This window comes from Panicum virgatum, chromosome 3K, assembly GCF_016808335.1.
Source record: "Panicum virgatum strain AP13 chromosome 3K, P.virgatum_v5, whole genome shotgun sequence".
Taxonomy (NCBI): Eukaryota; Viridiplantae; Streptophyta; class Magnoliopsida; order Poales; family Poaceae; genus Panicum; species Panicum virgatum.
The window spans coordinates 44,387,097-44,410,314 of NC_053138.1; the positions used below are offsets into that span (position 1 = coordinate 44,387,097).

Consider the following 23,218-nt stretch of genomic DNA (forward strand, 5'->3'; position numbering starts at 1 on the left):
AATCCACCTTCTATCTGGGCTGACCTTTTTTACAAGAGTTCATGCTCTTTCTTGCATAAAAGTCAACCGCCCCTCTCTATTGGTCCTTCACTTCTCCACATCTTCAAAAATTATAACTCCTCTCTCCATTTCAAATTATAAGTCATTTGACTTTTTTGACTCCAAGTTTGACCAATCATCTTATTCAAAAATTTCTGCAAAATATCACTTCTCTTGTTGTGTGTTGCTTTATCAATACAAGATCTTAAAAAAATAACTTAATTTTGATAATATTTGCACAATTTTTTTAATAATACGAGTTATCAAATTTAGGGTTAAAAAAGTCAAATGAACTACAATTTGAAATGGAGGTAGTAGCTTAACTATAAGGTCGCCTCCCCTAATGGAAAAATAATGTCGCATGGGTCAGCAAAAATTTACTATGCGTATCAAAAGTTTTTTGTACAATATTTAGTTGAAGCGGAACCTAGAGCCAACGACCGGCGGCAAGACGACCTAAGCCCACTATTTAGACTTAGGCCTTATTTACTTCCCTTCAAAATTTCAAAACTTTATAAGATTTCCCATCACATCGAATCTTTTAACACATACATGAAATATTAAATGTAGCTAAATAAAATAACTAATTACACGGTTTGTCTATAATTTGCGAGACGAATCTTTTGAGCCTAATTAACTCATAGCGGGACAATAATTATCAAATACAAACAAAAATACTACAGTGGTTTACACCAAAAATTTTATGCATCTAAACAAGACCTTACTGGATACTCCATGTATTGCAACTTCTTATCATTTAGTTTTATGCCAAGCCAAACGTCTCTAACTTTATCCAACTTATTGTAAAAGATATATAAATTTTCATAATACTAAATACATATCGTACAATAACAAGAAAATAATCTTATAGTGTTTAATTTTAACTTATGATGAGATGGATGTTTGGCGAACAATCTTTTCGTTCTCTCTTCTCCATATCCTCACAAATTTTATGTAAAAGTGCATTAGATAACTTACAAAATCTAAGTAGAATAATTGTACCTAGTATTCTTTCTAGATTTAATTTTTAGGGTATTTTCTAGACTTGGATTTTTTTTTTACAATTATGCGGACAAGTCGACAACCATGGAGTAGGGTATTCCCGAGAGTCCCTTCTGGTCCCCGGTTTTCAAAAGTGAACACCGGCCCGGCGAGCGAAGAAAGTTTCTGTTCCCTTCCCCTCGGCGGCTCCGCTCCCTCCGCCGTATATTTCAAACGAAACTGAATTCCTTCCTTCCCCTTCGCCTCCGGCCTCCGCCATGGCGTCGGGCTCCTCTCACTCCCAAATCGACCAGGTAAAACCCTAACCCTAGCTCCTGGCCGCAATCCCCTCCCTGCCTCCAAGCCCTGACGCCTCCGCGATCTGCCCCCTCCGCAGTTCTACCAGGCCAAGAAGCAGAGGCCCTCGTCGCGCAAGGACGACGCGCCGCGACCCGGGCCGCAGCATGGGAGCCCCGGCGGCGCCAAGGGGTCCCTGGAGGGGTACCTCGTCCGGTCGCCTTCCACCCGTGCCACGGTGGCGGCCTCGGCGGCCCCCGCGGGCTCGCCGAGGGGCGGGGACGCGGGCGCCAGGCGGAGCCTCACGACCGCTATGGACGTCGATGTCGCCTCCTCTGCTCCGGTGCCGGCGGTTGACGGGGACGATTTGGAGCTCAGGAGATTCACGACGGACTTCCTTTCCCATTGCTGCAGGTGAGCCATTAGTGTGAAGCGGGAGGGGGGATCCTGTGCTGGTTCCAAGAACTGTCCCTTTGTAAATGACGGGTGTAATCTTGTTATTGCAGTGCTATCCTCCCTTCGAGGGCTGACTCTGAGTACCGTGAGCAGTTGGAGAAGAAGCAGAAGCGGAGTGCGAGTCAGTCGATCTTGGTTCCTTGCGACAATGCCTCTGCCAAGAAGCAGTGCATTGCTCATTGCAGTGGCTTGGAAGCTCTAAAGGTTGGGCCAGGATACATGATTCCTCCAATCCGGGCAGCTTTGTACGAATGGTGATTCATGAGCTTCAATTCATAGTTTGGTTTTTTGCAGGAATCAGATGATAGTGTGGCCTTCAAGAAGCAATGCATCAATCACCATGGTGGCTCGGAGGCTGTGGAGGTTTGGTTCTGTCAGCAAGTCAAATCTAGAAAGTGGAAACCCTTTTCTCTATTTTTTTTTGAAATTTTTATTTTGCCCTTTTTAGCAGGAATCAGTTGAGGGGGTAAAGGTGAGTTGTGTGGGATTTTCAGCCTTGCAAAGATGTAGCTTTACCCCAAATACTACACAGAAAAAAGTTGGGTTTTCTTTAGCCCCTGGGGACGCCCCAAAATCTGTATCAAGGAATTCCCTTACTTCACCCGGGGAAGAATTCTGGAATGCAGCAATTGAATTCGCTGAGGGAATATCTGCCCAGGCAGACAAGGTCCGTGGAAAGCCTGGGTTTGATACAGCAGAGGATAAATCATCTTGTGCAGTCGCAGTGTGCTCTAAGACTCTTCCTAGATCAGGAAATGATGAGCGTGACTGTCTAAATACAGTTGGCAGCAATGATACACATCAGATGGAGAAGTTGTCAAACAAAGTTGAATTTCTGGCAGCAAACAGTCAGCATATAAACAGCTCTCCTTTGCCTGTGAAGCACCTGGACTTCTTTCATGAGGATGACATCCAAGTTTCAGGTTTGAAATGTGAAGAAAAAGGCAGAAATGAAGCTGATAATGTACAAACAAACCATGTTGTAAATGCGATGAAGACAAGTGCTCTTGATTTGCATGCGGATTCTGCAGCCATGATCCGATGTCATGGGGTATTCAAGTCAGCAACTGAAGGGAATGTTCACTCAACTCGAGAGGGTGACAAAGATTCTCATCAAAATAAACCACTTGCTGCATATTCAAATGGCTGCTTGCCTAAGAAAGATACCAAAAGTAAATTTGTTTCTCAAGAAGTGGAAGCTAGCACACCTACTAGCTCTGTTCCTCTGAAGGGCCACTCAAAGTTATCAAGTTGGCTCCCTCCAGAGATTTGTTCTGTATACATGAAAAAAGGCATTTCGGAGCTGTATCCTTGGCAGGTTAAGTTTCTTTTCCCTAATTATCTTTTTGATCCCTGGCAGGTAGCTTTCTGTTTCCTGAACTTTTTTCTCCTGTGTAAGTTGTGTAATATTTTTGTATTTGTGTGGTGGCACACTCTGGTTAGTCATATGCCACAACTGTTACTCACCTTTATTTCAGTGAGTTGGTATATGCTTTGCTTTGATTGAACCGAAACAATCTGTTGGCAGTGAATTGCATATTCTCAATTTGTTCAGTATAGTCCACCATCTTTTATGTCATGAAGTATCAGGTGAATAAATAAGTAATCAAGTATGCTATGTTGAAAAGCAATACTATTCCTTTGTTTAAATATAATCCTTGTTCGCCACTCTTTGATTGTATTGATCATCCTTTGGTCTTTGTTCTCATGTCCATTGCAGGTTGAGTGCTTACTTGTGGAAGGTGTCTTGGAGAAAAGGAATCTTGTGTATTGTGCATCCACGAGGTACTTGCAGATCTTCCACGTCTTTCATACTTGGACATTGCCTGGATGCTTCATGTTCTCAGCTGTCCTCTGTTTTTGTTTTCAAAGTTTCTGTTCTATCTTGCTTTAATCTTATGTATATATTTTTTGTTCTTATATTGCAGTGCTGGTAAAAGCTTTGTTGCTGAAGTTCTGATGTTGAGGAGGATACTGTCAAGTGGGAATATGGCAATTCTTGTCCTTCCCTATGTGTCGATATGTGCTGAAAAGGTTTCTAGATATTTACAGCTCTGATGTTCTTAAACTTACTTCTGTTTGACTATTCATTTACTTTTGCAGGCTCAACATCTTGAACAACTTCTTGAGCCACTGGGTAGGCATGTCCGTAGCTTCTATGGAAACCAGGGCGGAGGATCACTTCCTAAAGATACAGCAGTTGCTGTGTGTACCATAGAGAAGGCAAATTCTTTGGTAAATAAGTTGTTGGAGGATGGCCGTCTCTCTGAACTTGGTGTAATTGTAATAGATGAACTTCATATGGTAAGGTTATCTAAAGCCAAATTGCTACTCAGAAAATACCCTCTTTGCTTTCCTACTTTTTTTATTAATTCCAGAGTTATTTGTACTCAATCTATTTTGCAATGCAATCCCATTGTCTTGGGAACTGCCACTTCGCAGTATAAGTTTGTGGTGACATTGATAAAACTAACGTAATTATTTTAATATTTCTATTCTTCCCCTTCCTTTAGTACAGGACATTATTGACATTTAATAAGGGTATGTATTGGCCCATGTTATTAACTTTAGTTCCTTGATCGGTGTGCATTGTGGGTTGGATTTGAATTGTGGAACATATGGAGCGTTGCAAAATCTGGTATAGGTGTATCTGGGATCTCCGCACAGTTGAACTAATGTACTACTGTATATGTACAATTATAACATATACTAGGTTTATCTGGTCAGTGTGCATTGTGGGTTTGGATTTGAATTGTGGAACATATGGAGCGTTGCAAATTCTGGTATAGATTTATCTGGGATCTCTGCACATTGAACTAATGTACTACTGTATATGTACAATTATAACATACTAGCATTTGAGCACTATAAAAAATAGAAGTTTTATCATACCCAACTAATTGAAAAGTGAGACAACAAGGTATAGATCATGCTTCTGATTAATTCTGGTTCAAAGTGATGTACTTTTACACTACTGCATCGTTGTTTACATTTTCTTTGGGTAACTTTCTTTGTCCAAGGCTTGGAATCCTTGGTTGCTAACCATCTTATCTAATCTTATGTGTTACACTGTTACTTTTACCTGTTACCTATGTTTCCATATTATTAGATCATAATTATTAAGAGCAATTTGTAAATAACAAAAGGCCTTGCATCCTTGGCAATTGCCATTTGACAAGAAAGAATAAAGAAAAGAACCAATTTATCCTGGCTCTGGATGATTTATGGTCGCATGCTTAAGTCTTAGTCGTAAGTCTTAACACATGTAAGTTGAACAGGAAACATGCTTTTTCTTCCTCTGAGCTTCCCTCAGAGCTTTGTAATATCTAGGGCCCAGGATCCAATCTTGCCATTCAAGGGCTACAGGTCTACTCTGACAGTATGACAATCCCTGAACCTCCAGCCCTTACCTAAAGCAGCACATATGATGCATCTTTACCTGTTTTTATTTACTTTCCCCCATGTCCCTGAGTTGGTTCTTTCTTCCCTTTTCCTACTTTCTCTGTTGAACAGTATGTAATAATGTACGCTAGTTAAGTTGTCTTCTCTTATGCAATTGCATTATAGGTTGGTGACCAACACAGAGGGTACCTTTTAGAGCTGATGCTGACAAAGCTTCGATATGCTGCTGGTGAAGGGAATTCAGAGTCATCTAGTGGAGAAACTTCAGGCTCTAGCAGTGGGAAGATGGCAACTCATGGATTGCAGATAATTGGTATGAGTGCTACTATGCCCAACGTTGCTGCTGTAGCTGATTGGCTTCAAGTAAGAAATTCGTTTTTTTATGTTCCTAATTCTATATACTTATTTAAGTGATGCTGTAATATGTGGTAGAAAGAACATTACTAACCTCACAGAAGTTCAACTTAGCGTTGTACTTCATTTACCATTTTTGAAGAAAAGGTAAAGTTACCTGATTACAAGGTTTTAAAAAACGCTAGACGCTAGGCGAACGCTTGCCTATGGTTTAGAGTTTTTTGTGATTAAACGTAGATTGAACATGATTAAACGTGTTGTGATTAAACGACACTGTGATTAAACGCAACGCTTGGCCACCGTTCAGCGTTTAATCAAGATTAAACGACGTTTAAAAACGTTTTTTAAAACACTGCCTGATTAACTAAGATGTTCTGACAAAGTAATTAGTTCATAGCGAATGTGACTATCTGATATATGCAATGTTCTTATGGCGTCGCCTAGGCGACAAGGCGCTCCCCTATTTTGGCCCGCCTAGGCGTTTTAGCCCGCCTAGGCGTCGCCTTAGCCCGCCTAGGCGGCTAGGCGGTGGTGACTCGCCACAACTCACCTTAACGCCGTAAGAACATTGGATATATGTGAGCAATTGTACTTAACAACTGTATGTTGTCATCATTTTTTAAGGCATTATAATGCCACTGTCTTTCTTCATTTCTGAAGCCTAACTTGAATTTCTTGCTACCAAGTAACAGTGCGTAGTTGTTTGTTCTGGTCAAATGGAAAAACATTTGGATCATGCTGTATCATTTGATTGATTTTTGATCCGGAGACAATAATCAACTTGACTCTAATTTCCTGCGCAACTTAAAATAAGCTCAGTGAACTAGACAAATAAAATGCTATCTATCTACATATTATGGGCAATAAACCAGAGTTAATAATGAAGAAAACCTAAATCTTCAATAGTTCTGTTGGTAGAGCCTCCAGTTGAGAGGCTGCCCACCTGGGTGCTCACAGGTTGTGTGAGTATCACCTCAAAGGACAAAGGTATTCACCTCTCTTAAGGTAAAACCATGGGTGTCTCTGTTGTCTTCTTTTGCACAACTATTTTTTTTTATCATTAACACACAACAATGTTAGTCTATGAGGATTGGGCCTCCAGTGAAGCGGGCTCTGTCTTATGATGTTCAAATCACAGTGGTGCCGGAGGTTGGGCGATCTGCAGGTGCTGGTGCACCCCCGACTCCTCCGGACGGCCATGGTGGTGGCCGTCGCCGGTGACGTGACTCTCGATCTCTGGGCGCCTCTCCTCGAAGCTCAGGGGACGGATCCCTTCCCCGAGGTGCCGCGCCTCGTTTCCGGGGACATGCGGGCCCGGGATGTGAAGGCGGCGGCACGGGAGTCCAGGAGCTTGACGGCGCGGTGCGCTCCGGGGACACAGAGGCGGCGGTCGTAGCGGCTTCCCCATGCAACTCGCCAACTACCGAGGAGGTCATTGATCACTTGGCGGCCCTCGTCATTGATCTGCCCTCGGGCGATGGGGGAGTGTCCTCTTGAGATTCGGCAATCCCGTTGGCTGGAGGCGTTGATGACTCGCCCGTCGAGCTGTCCGCCTCGCCCGGGGTTCCTGCGGCCTTAACGCTGCCTTTTGTTGAAGATGATTTCTATCATTGCACAAGTGGGCCTGTCGCTTTGGCCTCCACAATGGGCTCAGGCCTGCCAGCAACAACCGGCCCAGCAAGACATGATGGCCCAACGATGAAGATCGGGGTGACCTCTGCAGTTCCTTCGCTGAACGAGGTCGAGCCAGAGGCTGCCGCCCCGGTACAAGACGCTCAAGAAGACGACCTTCTTCCCGTCGAGACCAGCGCGTAGTCTCCTACGCTTCAAGCTGTGTGGACGTCTGCTTCAACAGGCATGCCCAAAGCAACCAAGGAAGGGGTCGTTCCTGTACCTGATCAACCACAAGCTATCGTGTGTCCCTCTTCTCTGGTCCCGAGCTTCCCAAAAGTGTATTCACGACGACACCGACCGACCCAAGTTGAAGACTCCCTGGGTGATGGTGTTGTGCCGGCTGCCCAAGTGGCACAGGCAAATACCTCCCCTCCGCGACAGACCCCCTCAAGCAATCGGTCTTCGCCATCTAATAAACGAGAGCGTTTCATGGCAAAGCTAACCAAAAAGACGGCAAAAGTTCTCCCTACACCTCGTGCCTGCAGAGGTAGGACACGAGCCCGTACACTGTCAGCACCTCTGCGTTGCAGTCGCCGGATTGCCGGAGCTGATCCGGAATTACCAGCAACGGTAGCTCCCACAAGAGCCAGAAAGAAGGTTATGAGGGTCCTGAATATAATTGGTGAAAATGAAGGAATTGATGAGGAAACTCTGAAGGAATATGGTGAGCTGTTCACCCGATCGTCCACACTTGTACCCTCTCATGTTCAAGCTATGGCCGCTCTCTTTGGATGGGCGACGCCAGATGAAGACATGGGTGCAGCGGAGGTGGAAGATGAATGTGGCTGGTGATTTGTGTGGTTTCCCGCTGCCGTTTGGTCGATTATGTTTAAACGTTACAATGAATCCTTCGAACATATTATGTTGGAATGTGCGGGGCCTCAATTCTAGGGCCCGGCAAGACTCAGTTTGCACACTGATTAATTCAATGAAAGTGGATGTGGTCTGTTTACAGGAAACTAAAATGTTGCAGATTTCCCATGGTTCCATTCTGACCAGCTTGGGTTCTGATTTCTCCTACTTCGTGGAATTACCTTCTGTTGGAGCAAGTGGAGGGATCTTAGTTGCATGGCGCCATGCCCTTGGCCCTGCAACTGCCACTCGGGTGGACAACTTTAGTGTCTCAGTTCAGTTTTGTCCAACCAATGGACAGGCGTGGTGGCTCACTTGTGTTTATGGGCCCCAAGGGGATGATAACAAGGTTTTATTCTTGCAAGAGTTAAGAGAAATAAGGCTTGCTTGTCAAGGCCCATGGCTCACCCTAGGCGATTACAACCTCATAACAAGTGATGCAGACAGAAATAACAGCAATCTGAATCGAGCAATGATGGGTAGGTTTCGACGTCTTATCAGTGACTTATCCCTGAAAGAGTTGCCCCTTCATGGTAGAAAATTCACTTGGTCTAATCAACAAGATTCACCAACTCTGGTCAAGTTAGATAGAGTGCTTTGCTCAATTGACTGGGAACAGCTCTTCCCAAATTGCCTGCTACAAAGTAATGCAACTGAAGGCTCAGATCATTGCCCGCTCCTGTTGGGACTGCATGATGTCAAACCCTGCAAAGCTCGTTTCCATTTTGAAGCATTTTGGACCAAGTTGGATGGTTTTCAAGAGACGGTGGATGCTGCTTGGAACTCAGTTCCAGCGACACCATGTCCTTTTATCACCCTTGCAAAGAAATTCCAAGCCACAGTTAAAAGCCTGCAAAGTTGGAGCCATAAAAAAATGGGAAAATTCGATTCATGCCACCACAACTCCGTGAAATTGGGTTTCACGTTGAAAATCATGCCACTCAATGGCATGGATTTCAACATGAAATCCAACTTCGTGAAATTGTAGTGGCATGGATCCAACTGACCCTAAAAAAATTGGTCACGTCAATTCTCAATTGGAGTTGGCTAGAGAAATATTGCACCAGCTGGAGATTGCTCAGGATATACGTCCTCTCTCTAACCTGGAGGCTTGGCTGCGTAACCGGCTTAAACATCACTCCCTGGCCTTATCCTCGCTGCAGAGAACAATTGCAAGGAGCCGGTCCAGGATTAACTGGCTAAATGAAGGAGACGCCAACACAGCTTTGTTTCATCTACATGCAAGACACAGAAAGAGGAAGAATTTCATTAGCAAACTCCTCTCGGATGATGGCCATATCCTCACAAGTCAAGTTGAGAAGGAAAAAAATGTTTTTGATTTCTACAGCAACCTGTTGGGGGAGAGCTTAGACAGAGAAGTCACCATTAATCTTGATGAGTTGACCATCCCTAATTTTGATCTATCAGAGTTAGATGCCCCTTTCTCTGAGGATGAAGTTTGGAGAACTATCAATTCCTTACCATCTGACAAAGCCCCTGGGCCTGATGGCTTCACAGGAAAGTTCTATAAAGTTTGTTGGCCGATTATCAAAGTGGATCTCATGGCAGCCATTTCTGCAATTTGGAGCCGGAAAATGGGACATCTTGAGATGCTGAATTCTGCTTATATCACACTCCTGCCAAAGAAAGAAGAAGCCACAACCATCAGAGATTTCAAGCCAATAAGCTTGGTACACTCCTTTGCCAAACTTACCACAAAAATTCTTGCCAACAGATTGGCAGGCAGGCTGGATGCTATGGTTTCCCCCAATCAAAGTGCTTTCATAAAAGGTCGTTTCATACAAGATAACTTTATGTTGGTTCAACAAACTGCACGGTTCCTACATCAACAAAAACAACCTCGTATTTTGCTAAAACTGGATATCACTAGGGCTTTTGACTCTGTTTCTTGGCCCTTTCTGTTGGAAGTTTTGAGGAAATTGGGTTTTGGATCTATTTGGTGTGATATCTTAAGTGGGCTGCTAGCTTCCTCCTCCACTCAGGTGTTATTGAATGGCATTCCAGGGGAAAAAATTTCACATCGGCGTGGGCTTAGGCAGGGCGATCCTTTGTCCCCGATGTTATTTATTTTGGTGATGGATGTCCTATGTGATGGGAGAGAATAATTGCTGGTATTCCTCCAAACCCTAGAAGGGTGGGATATATAGATCCTATACATGGGCCTCTAGATGTGCCTCTATACATGGGCTCACATATACACCAGCACTATGCTATATGGTTAAGAAAGCAGCAGATGATGACATGCTACAGCCCCTAGCTCGAAGAGCTCTCCAACACCGTATTTCCCTGTATGCGGATGACGTAGTTATCTTCCTCCACCCCTCTGCTAGTGATTTGGAAGTCATGTTGGATTTGCTACAGCTCTTCGGTGAAGCATCAGGGCTAAAGACAAATGTTCAGAAAAGTAGCGTGCTACCCATACAATGTTTAGAGGATGACAAGGCAATAATTCAAGAGCAGCTACCCTGTCAGATTCTTGATTTCCCTTGTAAGTATCTGGGAGTGCCTTTGTCTCTACGCAAATTATCAAAGCCCAAATTGAGCCAATCATTGATAAAATAGCAGATCAACTTCCAGGTTGGAAGGCTGATCTGCTAACAAGAGCAGGGAGAAAAGTCTTGGTTCAATTTGTGCTTACATCCATGCTAGTTTATTTGGTGATGGCCATGGACCTTCCACCTTGGGCACTTAAAGCAATTGACAAAATTCGAAGAGGGTTTCTTTGGAAAGGGAGGAAGGACGTCAATGGCGGGCATTGTCTGTTGGCATGGCCCAAAGTTGCAAGACCACAGGAGCTAGGAGGTTTGGGCATTTCCAGTTTACAACAACTTGGCTGGGCTCTAAGAATGCGTTGGCTCTGGCTGCAGAAGACAGAACCAGACAAACCTTGGGCTTCCTTTGCCATCCAAGTCCACCCTGCAGTTCATTCCTTCTTCTCTATCGCCATAAAATCAGAGGTAGGTAATGGAAGGAATACCTTGTTCTGGACAGATCGGTGGCTCCATGGACAGAGGCTCGATGATCTTGTGCCGAATTTATTTGGTGCAACCTCATCAAGGGCAAGGAAGCGGACTGTCCAGGATGCTCTCACTGATCAGAGATGGGATAGAGATATTCGTGGGGCTCTATCTTTGGCTGTCCTAAGAGAATATCTTGCCCTTTGGGACCTCCTCTCAAACATTGTGCTGCACCCAGATATTGAGGATACTCATGTGTGGAAATTCTCCCCCTCAGGGAAGTATTCAGCAAAATCTGCCTATGAGTCCTTGTTCATTGGAGCCACTTCTTTCCGGCCTTGGGAAAGAATTTGGAAAAGTTGGGCCCCAAATAAATGCAAATTCTTCATGTGGTTGGATGCACATAACAGATGTTGGACAGCTGACCGCCTCACTAGAAGAAATTTGCCACATCCAGAACGCTGCCCGCTATGTGACCAAGCTGAGGAAACGATAGATCATTTACTGGTCTCTTGTATCTTCACCCGACAAGTTTGGTTCAGGATATTACAGAAACTTGGCCTGCAGACCCTAACTCCGGAGGTGGAAGCTGCTTCTTTTGATGAATGGTGGGAAACAACAAGCAATAGAGTCGACGGACAGGTTCAAAAGGGTCTGAATTCCATCATCATTCTTGGTGCTTGGTCAATTTGGAATCACCGAAATCATTGTGTCTTTGATGGAATCTCTCCAAACTTAAATATTGTTCTATCAGCTGTAGAAGAGGAGATGCACTTATGGAGTTATGCTGGAGCTAGAGGAGTCTCTCATCTCCTCGCTTTGGCACCTTGTTGATCTAGCTTAGGGCTAGTTAGGGTCAGGCCTTTCTTCCTTTATTTAACAGGTGATTAGGCTCTTTTTGTAAGGCATGGTTTTTCTTGTCCAGGTTTTTTCCGTAATAAAACCTGGTTGTACCCTGGGTTTCTAAACCCTTTTTCTTCTTAATATATTGATACACGGCTCTCCTGCGTGTTCGAGAAAAAAAGTCTATGAGGATTTAGGTTTTCTTCATTATTATTAGCATATTTAGTTGTCTAGTTACTTTGCCAAATCACATGGAAAATAGGTCAAGGTGGGGCAGGGGTTCGGTACGGGTTACGGCACCCCTTGTTGGACTATGGATAAAAGCCCCCACCCCTCCCACTATAACACCTGGGTTTTATGGTCGGGTTGGCTAGGTGGGGCGCGCTAATATGGTACCAGAGCCGAGGTCCCGGGTTCGAACCCACCCGGCCACGCATTTCCGCTGTGCGATTTCCCCTGCGCCTCTCGTGTGATGAGACCTGCTGCGGGCTATGCCGGGCACTAGAACCTGCTGCGGGCTACGCCGGGCTCGCACGCCGTAGGGGGAATGATGGACTATGGATAAAAGCCCCCACCCCTCCCACTATAACACCTGGGTTTTATGGTCGGGTTGGCTAGGTGGGGCGCGCTAACACCCCTGTGTAATGGTGGGGCAGAGGTTCGGGGGTTTTCTTAGCCTGTGTGAGAGGTCTTCTCTTAGAAAATACTGTGGGGCGGTCCCCCGCAGGTCAAGTTTTTTTTTATTTTATAGTATGCTATTTTGTGATGGTGCTGACTTTTGATCTGTCTGGGTAATGTGAATGATATCTAGTCAAATGTATATTATATATTTTCCATATTAAAATGTTATTATACCTCATTACAACTTGTAATCGATGTTTATCTTGTGCTGTTTTGTAATTCTAGGCTGCTCTTTACCAAACTGACTTTCGACCAGTTCCACTGGAGGAATTTATCAAAGTTGGTAATCAAATATTTGATAAAGACATGAATGTTGTTCGTGTCCTTCCAAAAGTAGCTGACCTCGGTGGCAAGGATCCAGATCATATTGTTGAAATGTGTAACGAGGTAATTTGATATGTAATCTGCAGGTAGTTTTTTTCTGTTTCCCACCACATTTCCAAGGAAATTGAATACTGTACTTGTTTTTTTCCAGGTTGTTCTTCAGGGTCATTCTGTTCTTTTGTTTTGCTCCAGCCGTAAAGGCTGTGAGTCAACTGCAAGACATGTTGCCAAGTTCTTGAAAGTAACCTCTGTTGGACCAAGTGATGTTAGTTCAGAATTTTCAGATGCTGCATCAGCTATTGAAGCCTTGAGGAGGTGCCCTTCTGGATTGGATCCTGTATTGGAAGAAACCCTTCCTTTTGGTGTTGCATATCATCATGCTGGTCTTATGGTATGGAAGTTACCATTTCTATCTTAATAAAATACAAAAAATGCCAACAATGTTTTTTTTTTCTTTAAGCGTATATTGCTAACTGTGAAAGCGATCCAATTTCACCTAATCGGCTAATCCACAACTGGGCAAGGGTGTCAGGAGGAACTATCAACCGCCTCCACCCACCACACGCACACAACAATGTTAGGCTTTCAGTTTTTATGATCATCAACAATTCTAGATTTTTGGGTGCTTTTTCAGGGCTACTTTATCTACTCTCGACAATAATGGCAGCCAGATCATTGAGCTCACCATATATGATCTGTTCTGTTTGATTCAATAAGAGTTATAGCCTGTTATGTTGGCAGGTTGAGGAGAGGGAGATTGTGGAGTCATGCTACCGTAAAGGCCTCGTCCGTGTGCTGACTGCCACTTCAACTTTAGCTGCTGGTGTTAACTTGCCTGCTAGACGGGTTATATTTAGGCAACCTAAGATAGGTCGTGATTTTATTGATGGGACTCGCTATAGACAGATGGCTGGTCGTGCTGGTCGAACTGGAATAGACACAAAAGGAGAAAGTGTAAGTACACGGTCTTTGTTCCATTTTATTGTACTTAGAGAATGGTTCTCATAATTTACTAGCTTTGTTTTCATTTTTTTATTTTGAATGTTCTAAATGTTTCTATTTTTGTATGCTATTTTGACATTTGAAATCCATGCAGATACTTGTATGCAGGCCTGAAGAGGTCAAGAGGATTACAGGTATTATTAGAAGCAATTGCCCTCCCTTGGAGTCCTGTCTCTCTGAAGATAAAAATGGAATGACTCATGCAATTATGGAGGTTGTTGCTGGTGGGATTGTGCAAACTGCAAATGATATACATCGATATGTGCGGTGTACGCTGCTTAACTCCACCAAACCTTTTGACGATGTCGTGAAGTCAGCTCAAGACTCCCTTCGCTGGTTATGCCATAAAAGGTTTCTTGAATGGAACAATGAGACAAAAATATACTCCTCTACCCCCCTTGGTAGAGCGGCTTTCGGAAGTTCACTCAATCCCGAGGAATCACTGGTAGCTTACTTTATCTTTCCTTTTTCCTTTATTTCATTCTGTTAGCGCGCCCCACCTAGCCAACCCGACCATAAAACCCAGGTGTTATAGTGGGAGGGGTGGGGGCCTTTATCCTTGGTCCAACATTCCCCCTACGGCGTGCGAGCCCGGCGTAGCCCGCAACAGGTTCTAGTGCCCGGCGTAGCCCGCAGCAGGTCTCAGCACACGAGAGACGCAGGGGAAATCGCGCAGCGGAAATGCGTGGCCGGGAGGGATCGAACCCGGGACCTCGGCTCTGGTACCATGTTAGCGCGCCCCACCTAGCCAACCCGACCATAAAACCCAGGTGTTATAGTGGGAGGGGTGGGGGCCTTTATCCTTGGTCCAACACATTCCATTTTGTTTAATCTTGCATGTTGCTGCCTGTAGGTTGTGCTTGATGATCTTTCAAGGGCAAGAGAAGGCTTTGTTCTTGCATCTGATTTGCATTTGGTTTACTTGGTCACGCCAATAAATGTGGATCTTGAACCTGATTGGGAATTATATTACGAGAGATTCATGCAACTTTCTTCTCTTGAGCAGGTATGCAAGTCTTATGTTGTTCTGTCGCACTTGAAAAATTTATTATCGAACTGTAATTCAAATGCACATAAAATTGAACTTTTATCTATTTATAATTGTGAAAAAAAACTTTTATATTGAACTAAATGCGATGCAAAAGTGAATTAAGAAAATGATAAGTCAACATCAGTGTTTTATGTAACTATATGAAACTGACAGTAGTATGTTAATTGGAACTGTTTGTGTTGTACCTGGTTTCAGTTTACTTTTTCATGGTGCATACAACTCATTTAGGAATGAACTTTTATTATTAGTTTTCAGAATCTGGATGTGACACACAGAAAAATTGCAAACATCGAACTTTTATTGGTGGTGTTGCCATTGCAGTGTCATAAAATGTATATATCGTGTCTTGCTCAACTTTATTGGTTGAAAAATCAAATTGTTGCTTACTTTGCTAATTTCAGTTCATAGAATACACAAACTCAAGGGGAAAAGGAGGGGGGGGGGGGTGGTCCTAGAATAAGTAATCGCTCTCCTATTCTCTTAAAATCCTTTTTTTTGTTGGTACGTCTTAATGCAGTCAGTGGGCAATCGGGTTGGAGTAATTGAACCCTTCTTGATGCACATGGCTCATGGGGCAGCAATGCCTGTTCGTGGAAGGCCTCAGAGAAACACTGGTTTACGCAACAAGTCTCCCGCACAAGCTGGTGGAAATTCACTTATTAATGAGCAAACACTCAGAGTGTCTAGACGCTTTTATGTGGCTTTGATGTTATCAAGGCTTGCTCAGGTATCTTCTTATAGCTACTTGGCAGCTTTATCTGCTAATGTAGAAGTACTCAAATTTGACATTGCCTGTTAGTCATGTTGTTGGTGTATATGTGAGCCCATGTATAGAGGCCCATCTAGAGGATCTATATATCCCATCCTTTTAGGGTTTGGAGGAATACAAGCAATTATTCTCTCCATCATGGTATCATTAGCCTAGAGTTTCCCTCTCTCCTCTCTCTTCTCCCAAGCCGCCGCCGGCGCCATGGCCGGCCGCTGGTGCCGCCCCCCTCCTCCTCCTTCCCTCCCCTTCCCTCCTCCTCCCCTGCGCCCTCTGCCTGGGCCGCCGCCGCCGCATGGCCGCAGACGGCCTGGCCGCAGATCTGGCCTGCCGTCGCCCTTGCCCTGCTCGAGCCCGCCCGACGGTGCCAGCCGTCGCGTCTGGGCTGCAGGGGCTTTTCGGGCAGGGTTGAGGTTCGAGGGTCGCCCGGCCTCCGGCCGCCGCGCTCTCCATGCCGGGTCGCCGCCCTCTCCTTCTCCAGCGTGCCCCCCCCGGCTCCGATCGATCGCCCGGGCCGCGCACGCCGGGGGTGCAGGGGCCGCGGGGGCTTCTGACGCCGCCGCCAGGGCCCTGCAGGTGCCGTTGCCGCACTTGCGGCACGACCCGGCCACCGCCGCAGGCGCTGGGGGCGCGGGGCCTGCGCATGGTCCACTGCAGCCGCCCCCCTGCATCCGGACGCCGATCCCGTCGCCGCTGCTGCCGCCGCTATAGCCCACCGCGCCGCGATCGATGCGGGCAAGCGGGCCGTCGACGCCGCCGCTGCCAATCCCGCGTGGTTTGGCCTCGGAATGGCCCCCGCAGATGCGCCGCTCGCCGCCGCCGCAATCCGTGGGCAACAAGCCGATGCTGCTCTCGCCGCGGCCCTCCTCGCCGCCAAGTCGGAGGCTTCGGCGGCCCAGGAGCGGGTCCGCGTGGCTGCCCTTGCCTGGAAGCGCGAGCGTGCCACGGCCGACGCCCTCGCTCTTCGGGTCGCCGAGGCGGAGCACTACCTCCGCGTCTCCTCCGGCCAGCCCGTCGACCCCGAGCCCGGCGCCTCCTCACGCCAGGCCCCGCCCGCTGGATCTGGAGCCCGGTACGACCCGACCGACCCTATGGTCGCCCAGCTCCACCTCCAGGCCACCGGCGTCCAGAATATCAGGGCCCTGGTCACCGTCATCCTCGACCCGACGTCCTCCTCCTACGGACGCTGGCGGGACCAGGTCCTGCTCGCCCTCCGCCACTACGCCCTCGACGACCACGTCCTCCTCAACACGCCGATCGAGGCACAGGACGTGGCGTGGCTGCGCCTCGACAGCGTCGCCCTTCTGATCCAGGCTTCTCTGCCCCCGCGCTTCTGGGCTGAGAGCCTCCACAACGCCACCTACCTGCTCAACCGCCTTTCGTCCACTGCTTCTCCTGCTCCCACTCCACACCACGCTCTCTTCGGTACCCCTCCTCGCTACGACCACCTTCGGGTCTTCGGGTGTGCGTTACCCTAACACCTCCGCCACCGCTTCTCACAAGCTGACGCCCTGCTCGACTCGTTGTGTGTTCCTCGGTTACTCCCCTGACCAAAAGGGGTACCGATGCTTTGACCTCACCTCTCGCCGCGTCCTGATCTCCCGACACGTCGTCTTTGACGAGTCGGATTTCCCCTACTCCACCTCCTCCACTCCTTCTCCTGACCCTGAGCTGGAGTCTCTGTTTCCGACTGACCCGGTGGTTCATCCACCGTTACGCGCGGCCCCCGGACCTCCAGTCGTGCCGCGCGCGGACCCGGTGTCTCCTGTCTCCTGCTGCACCACGCGCGGCCCCGGTGCCTTCCCCAGCACCTGCGCGGTACGCTGAGCCGGTGCAGGTGTACCGGCGTAGTTCGGCGCCGACCCCGGCGCCGTAGCGGTACGCTGAGCCGGTGCGGGTGTACCGACGTCATTCGGCGTCGACACCGGCGCCGCCTCCTGCTTCGGAGGCTCCTGTGACGCCTACACCGGAGCCGTCGCCGCTGCCGCCTCATCCGGCTCCCTCTCGAGCCGAGCCGGAGGTGTACCACCCGCTAGTCATCCATCGGGATCCTCGGCATATCCATCCCATGGTGACTCGGCGGATGGCGTCTCAGGCCGCGACTCTCTCCGCCACCGAGGGAGAGTCGTGGGTCTCTCCGGTACCCTCCTCTGTCCGCGATGCCTTGTCGGATCCTCACCGTCGTCGCGCGATGGAAGAGGAGTACGTGGCTCTTCTTGCCAACCAGACATGGGACCTCGTGCCGCGTCCATCTGGTTGCAATGTGGTGACTGGCAAGTGGATTTGGACGCATAAGCGTCGGGCTGATGGCACACTGGAGAGCTACAAGGCTCTCTGGGTTCTCCGGGGGTTCACTCAGCGGCCTGGTGTGAACTATGATGAGACCTTCAGCCCAGTCGTGAAGCCCGCTACGGTGCGCACGATCCTCGCTTGTGCTATCGCGCTCTTGGCCTGTGCACCAGTTGGACGCGAAGAATGCGTTTCTTCACGGCACTGTTAGAGACTGTCTACTGCTCTCAGCCAGCGGGATTTGTGGACTCGAGTCGTCCGGATATGGTCTGTCGGCTTAACAAGTCTCTCTATGGTCTGAAGCAGGCTCCTTGGACTTGGTACTCTCGGTTCGCCACGTTCTTGCTGACATTGGGGTTCATCGAGGCCAAGTCTGACACGTCTCTCTTCATCTACCGCCGTGGGGATGAGACTGCATATCTGCTGCTCTATGTCGATAACATTGTGCTCACAGCCACCAGTCAGCGGTTGCTTCAGAGTGTCATCTCCTCTCTGCAGCAGGAGTTTGCTATGAAGGATCTGGGTCAGCTCCACCACTTCTTGGGCGTCACTATTGTGCCCCGCCCGTCTGGTCTTCTCCTTCACCAGCGGCAGTACGCACTTGATATCCTAGAGCGGGCTGGGATGACTGATTGCAAGCCCTGCTCCACTCCTGTCGACACTTAGGCGAAGCTGTCTGCTGATTTGGGTGATCCGGTGGCTGATCGTACTGCCTACCGGAGTCTGGCTGGCGCCTTGCAGTACCTCACCTTCACCAGACTGGACCTCACATATGCGGTTCAGCAGGTCTGTCTCCATATGCATGATCCCCGGGAGTCACACCTTGCTGCGCTGAAGCGTCTCCTCCGCTACGTCTGTGGCACTGTGGACCTCGGCCTGGTGCTTCACCGCTCGTCCTCTGCTGAGCTGGTGGTCTACACCGACGCTGACTGGGCTGGCTGCCCGGACACTCGTCGCTCCACTTCCTGCTACGCCGTCTTCCTGGGCGGCAACCTGGTCTCCTTGTCGTTCAAGCGGCAGCCGGTTGTCTCTCGCTCCAGTGCTGAGGCGGAGTACCGGGCTGTCGCTAACAGCGTGGCAGAGGCGTCCTGGCTACGACAGCTCTTGGCGGAGCTCCACAGTCCGCTCGCCAAGAGCACGCTCGTCTACTGCGACAACGTCAGCGCCGTGTATCTCTCCACCAACCCCGTCCAGCATCAACGGACGAAGCATGGGGAGATCGACCTACACTTCGTGCGCGACAGAGTTGCCATCGGCGATGTTCAGGTACTCCATGTCCCGACTACCTCCCAGTTTGCTGACATCTTCACCAAGAGATTGCCCTCCTTGACCTTCTCGGAGTTTCGCTTCAGCCTCAACGTAGCCGGTGGCTTGTTGTGGCTGCGGCTTGTTGTGGCTGCGGGGGGTATTTGCCTTTTGTACTCTATTTGTACTCTCTTTTTGTCCAGTTTTGAACACCGCTGCGCCGGTAGTTCAGACTGCGGGGGGGTGTTGGCTTTCTTGTTGTCTAGTCTTAAACACCGCTGCGCCGGTAGTTCAGACTGCGGGGGGGTGTTGGTGTATATGTGAGCCCATGTATAGAGGCCCATTTAGAGGCCCATGTATAGGATCTATATATCCCACCCTTCTAGGGTTTGGAGGAATACAAGCCATTATTCTCTCCATCACATGTGTCAATGCATAGTGCTTCAAGTAGGCAGAAAATCTAAGTTGCAAAGTGTAAAAATGAGTTGGTGGAGAAACAAAAGTTGAACATTGACGCATTATGTTGATGCAACTTGAAATATTAGGTCATGTTTTATATTGAGTGTATGACAATCCGTTGGCTGACTCTATTTTGTTAAGTTATTGTTAAAATATGATTAGTTTTATGAGTTCAGTATCTGTGACAGCTAACATGCTTTCATTTGTCCTCTGCCTTTACCCTTCTTCCCCTCATCTCCACAAATTCCACCTACTTATCTTTTTCTCATCCACCTGCCTGAATTGCTGAGAGGATGGTGGGATGCATCTGGGAATGAATGCTGAGGGGAAGATGGTTTCCATCATCTCAACTGGTGTGAACCTTGATCTGAGTAGTTATGTAACACAGTCACGGATACATGATATGCATACTTGGAGATGGCATTTTCTCAAAAAAACTTTACTCGAGTACGATTTATTATTTTTAAAATTATTAAAATTAATAAATAATAATGCATACTAAAACTCTAAACATGCAATTGCAGTTTTGCAATTTTCCAATTAATCAACAGGCAAGCGAAGCATCTCCATCCACCAATTCTCCAACTCCAAAGTCTAAAATTGTAAAAAAATCAAACATGAGCTCGTTTGAGGGCGGTCAGCGGCAGCACTCGTGTGTGCTATGTGTCGGGCATCCATGCTTGCCGGGCTCCTTGCGGATCTGCGTCGCGAACATGTGCTGCGATCCACCAGCAGTCTGCCAGCACTCCATGCCAGCAGCTTGTCGCCGGCGAGTGGCAGCACGTGTGCGGTTAGGCTGGCGGCGGCAGCGTGTGTCTGCACCAGGGGCAAGCCAGTTGGGAACGGGAAGGATAAAGCTGGTGGCTGTGTCGTATCATAAAACAGAGAAGATATGTGTCAGCCCACGTAAATATTACTGGATTTATTTTTTCAGATACTCGATGGACACGTATCAAGGCTGTATCCATTTCCGATACGTACCAGACACATGATATGTGCCTTCCTGGATGTGACCGTGTAGCATAGCTGAGTGGCCCTGAACCCAAGATCACGACCTCGCCGGAGGTTGGGAGCTGCAACACAAGGGCAGGGATAGAAGGAGATAAGAATTCTATTTGATATATTTCTTGCCTGCTAACTCCTACCAGAATTGGTTACCATTATAGAGCAGGCGCCATCAAACTAATCTAACTTAGCCTCTAAGCAAGAAAACTAACATACTGAACGAATCTAAGCTGACTTGCTGTTCTTGAGGGGCAAGGCTAGCCCATAGCCCAGGCCTAAGGGCTTTGCATGTGAAAAATGTGTATTAAATTATAAAAATTTGATTCTTGATGTTTAGCTGTCTTACGTTGTTACCTTTTCTTCAGTATCTGGTAGTATCTTCTTTGTTATTTTGACCCTACATCTGTTCTTTGTTTCGTTTTCTTACTTTTCTCCTATTATTATAACAAACAATACCAGGTTCTTGTCATATTGTCTTGAACATTGATTTCTGCATATGGCGTCCACATCAATGCAATTGACTGGTTGACCATTTTACTTTCGAATGTCCCAGTTGATATATATCTGTTCTCTATTTTTTTTTGTTCTGCACAAGCAGAAGATTATGCTTTGTAAGTTGTACTGGTCTTACTCTATGTAAATTTTGTAATACAGATTACAGGTAGTTGTCATATTTTTGGTCTCTTGATTTTGTTGATGTTTGTTCCATGTTTATAGTGTTCTGTGCGTTTTGATCTTTTTTCCCTGAAAAGTTTGTGTTATCTGTTCTCATTTAATATTTTCTTTCAGGAGATTCCTGTTGCTGATGTTTGTGAGGCATTTAAGGTTGCCAGAGGCATGGTTCAGGCGCTGCAGGAAAATGCTGGCAGGTTTGCTTCAATGGTTTCTGCATTTTGTCAGAGACTTGGTTGGAATGATTTAGAAGGTCTTGTCGCGAAGTTCCAAAATCGTGTCTCTTTTGGAGTTAGGGCAGAGATTGCTGAACTTACATCAATTCCATTTGTCAAGGTGTGCTTCCAATTATCATTCATATATGAGTTATCCAAGTGTGCCACATTTCATTTTCTTACGCTCGGTTATGCAAAATATGAATAGGGCTCACGTGCAAGGGCTTTATATAAGTCTGGTCTGCGTACTCCTGTTGCCATTGCTGAAGCATCTATTCCCGAAATTGCAAAAGCTCTTTTTGAATCTTATACTTGGTCTGGGCAAGGTACATTCTCTATTCATGCTTGATCCTTTCTTTGCTACTCTTTTTGATGTACTTCTTTACTTAGAATCTAGTTGTCGTTGACGTGTGGTGGTAGCATTACAGATGCACATTTTTTTTCATTTGCTTCTAGATGTGTCCAGTGAGCTTGCACATACTCTTCTTTTATGATGCACAGTTACTCAACCTATTTCTTGTTTATTTTAAAGCTTACTCTAATGGCAATCTGTTCAATTGACTAGATGATTCTGGTTTACGACGAATGCAATTTGGTATAGCCAAGAAGATAAAAAATGGAGCTCGCAAGATTGTCCTTGAGGAGGCAGAAGCTGCCAGAGTAGCAGCATTCTCAGCTTTCAAGTCACTTGGTGTAGAAGTTCCTCAGTTCACACCTTCACTCCCAGCTATTGAGGACTCCCCAACTCAAGATATGATAGTTCCTCCTTGTGGAGATCAAATTAAGTCCAATAAGCTAGCTTTCGAGACTGATGCTGTAGATGATAAAAATAACTCATCTATTTGTGGTGCTTCAAGAACTACATACAGTCTAAGAGTGGAACACCCTGGTTCTTCCATTCAAATAAAAGAGAATCTAGGAATAGCTAACAGTGCAAAAATTACCACACAGGAAGCAGCATCACCTTCATCAACAGAAATTGTTGCTGGATCGAGTAGTACAAATGTGGCTGACAAAGGTCCTGTCAATGCGTATAACTTCCCAGGGGGATTTGAGTGTTTTCTTGATCAATGGTCTGCAGTTAGTGAATTTTCCTTTGATGTTCATTTTATCAAGAAATCAGTGAAACCATCTTCCACCCTTTTCGAAGTCTTTGGGTTGGCGGTCTGTTGGGAAAATTCCCCCATATATTACTGCAACTTCCCAAAGGATCTAGTCACTACTGGTATCAATGATTCAAGTGAAATGTGGGGTCATTTCCAGAGAAGATGGAGAAAAATAGCTGACATTATGCAATGTAAGAGTGTCAAGAAAATGACATGGAACTTGAAGATCCAGATTCAGGCACTTAAATCAGCTTATATCTCTTGCCAACGGCTTGCAAGGTTTCATCTTGACCATAAAATGCTGGACAATATTGAAGTACTTGACAACTCGTATGTGTTGCTATCACCAATCTCTGTTTATAATGGATTGGATTTATGCCTGGTGGCATGGGTTCTTTGGCCTGATGAAGAAAGCAGAACAGTGCCTAATCTTGAGAAGGTACATCATATATTGTGTTCTGCAATACCTCTAGCTTTTCATTGCTGATACATTCTCTTCAATTGAATTTTTTTGGCTGGTTTCTTCT

General features: G+C 46.6%; 1 protein-coding gene across 5 annotated transcripts in view; it reads left to right on the forward strand.

The window, feature by feature from the left end:
• Positions 1–1,176: 1,176 nt before the first annotated feature.
• Positions 1,177–23,218, forward strand: part of LOC120699282 (helicase and polymerase-containing protein TEBICHI-like) — a 36,273-nt gene continuing 14,231 nt past the window's right edge. For 3 of the 5 annotated variants that reach the window (XM_039983233.1, XM_039983234.1, XM_039983235.1), the window contains exons 1-18: positions 1,177–1,334; positions 1,418–1,731; positions 1,824–1,977; positions 2,068–2,136; positions 2,222–3,091; positions 3,494–3,558; positions 3,702–3,807; positions 3,877–4,077; positions 5,341–5,538; positions 12,783–12,944; positions 13,033–13,272; positions 13,623–13,835; positions 13,978–14,328; positions 14,737–14,889; positions 15,452–15,661; positions 21,488–21,706; positions 21,794–21,911; positions 22,151–23,130. In XM_039983233.1, the coding sequence (XP_039839167.1) occupies positions 1,299–1,334; positions 1,418–1,731; positions 1,824–1,977; positions 2,068–2,136; positions 2,222–3,091; positions 3,494–3,558; positions 3,702–3,807; positions 3,877–4,077; positions 5,341–5,538; positions 12,783–12,944; positions 13,033–13,272; positions 13,623–13,835; positions 13,978–14,328; positions 14,737–14,889; positions 15,452–15,661; positions 21,488–21,706; positions 21,794–21,911; positions 22,151–23,130 (4,659 nt within the window). In that variant the 5' untranslated portion in view covers positions 1,177–1,298. The remainder of the gene's footprint in view (positions 1,335–1,417; positions 1,732–1,823; positions 1,978–2,067; positions 2,137–2,221; positions 3,092–3,493; positions 3,559–3,701; positions 3,808–3,876; positions 4,078–5,340; positions 5,539–12,782; positions 12,945–13,032; positions 13,273–13,622; positions 13,836–13,977; positions 14,329–14,736; positions 14,890–15,451; positions 15,662–21,487; positions 21,707–21,793; positions 21,912–22,150; positions 23,131–23,218) is intronic. The other 2 variants (XM_039983236.1, XM_039983237.1) reach the window with 2 other exon arrangements.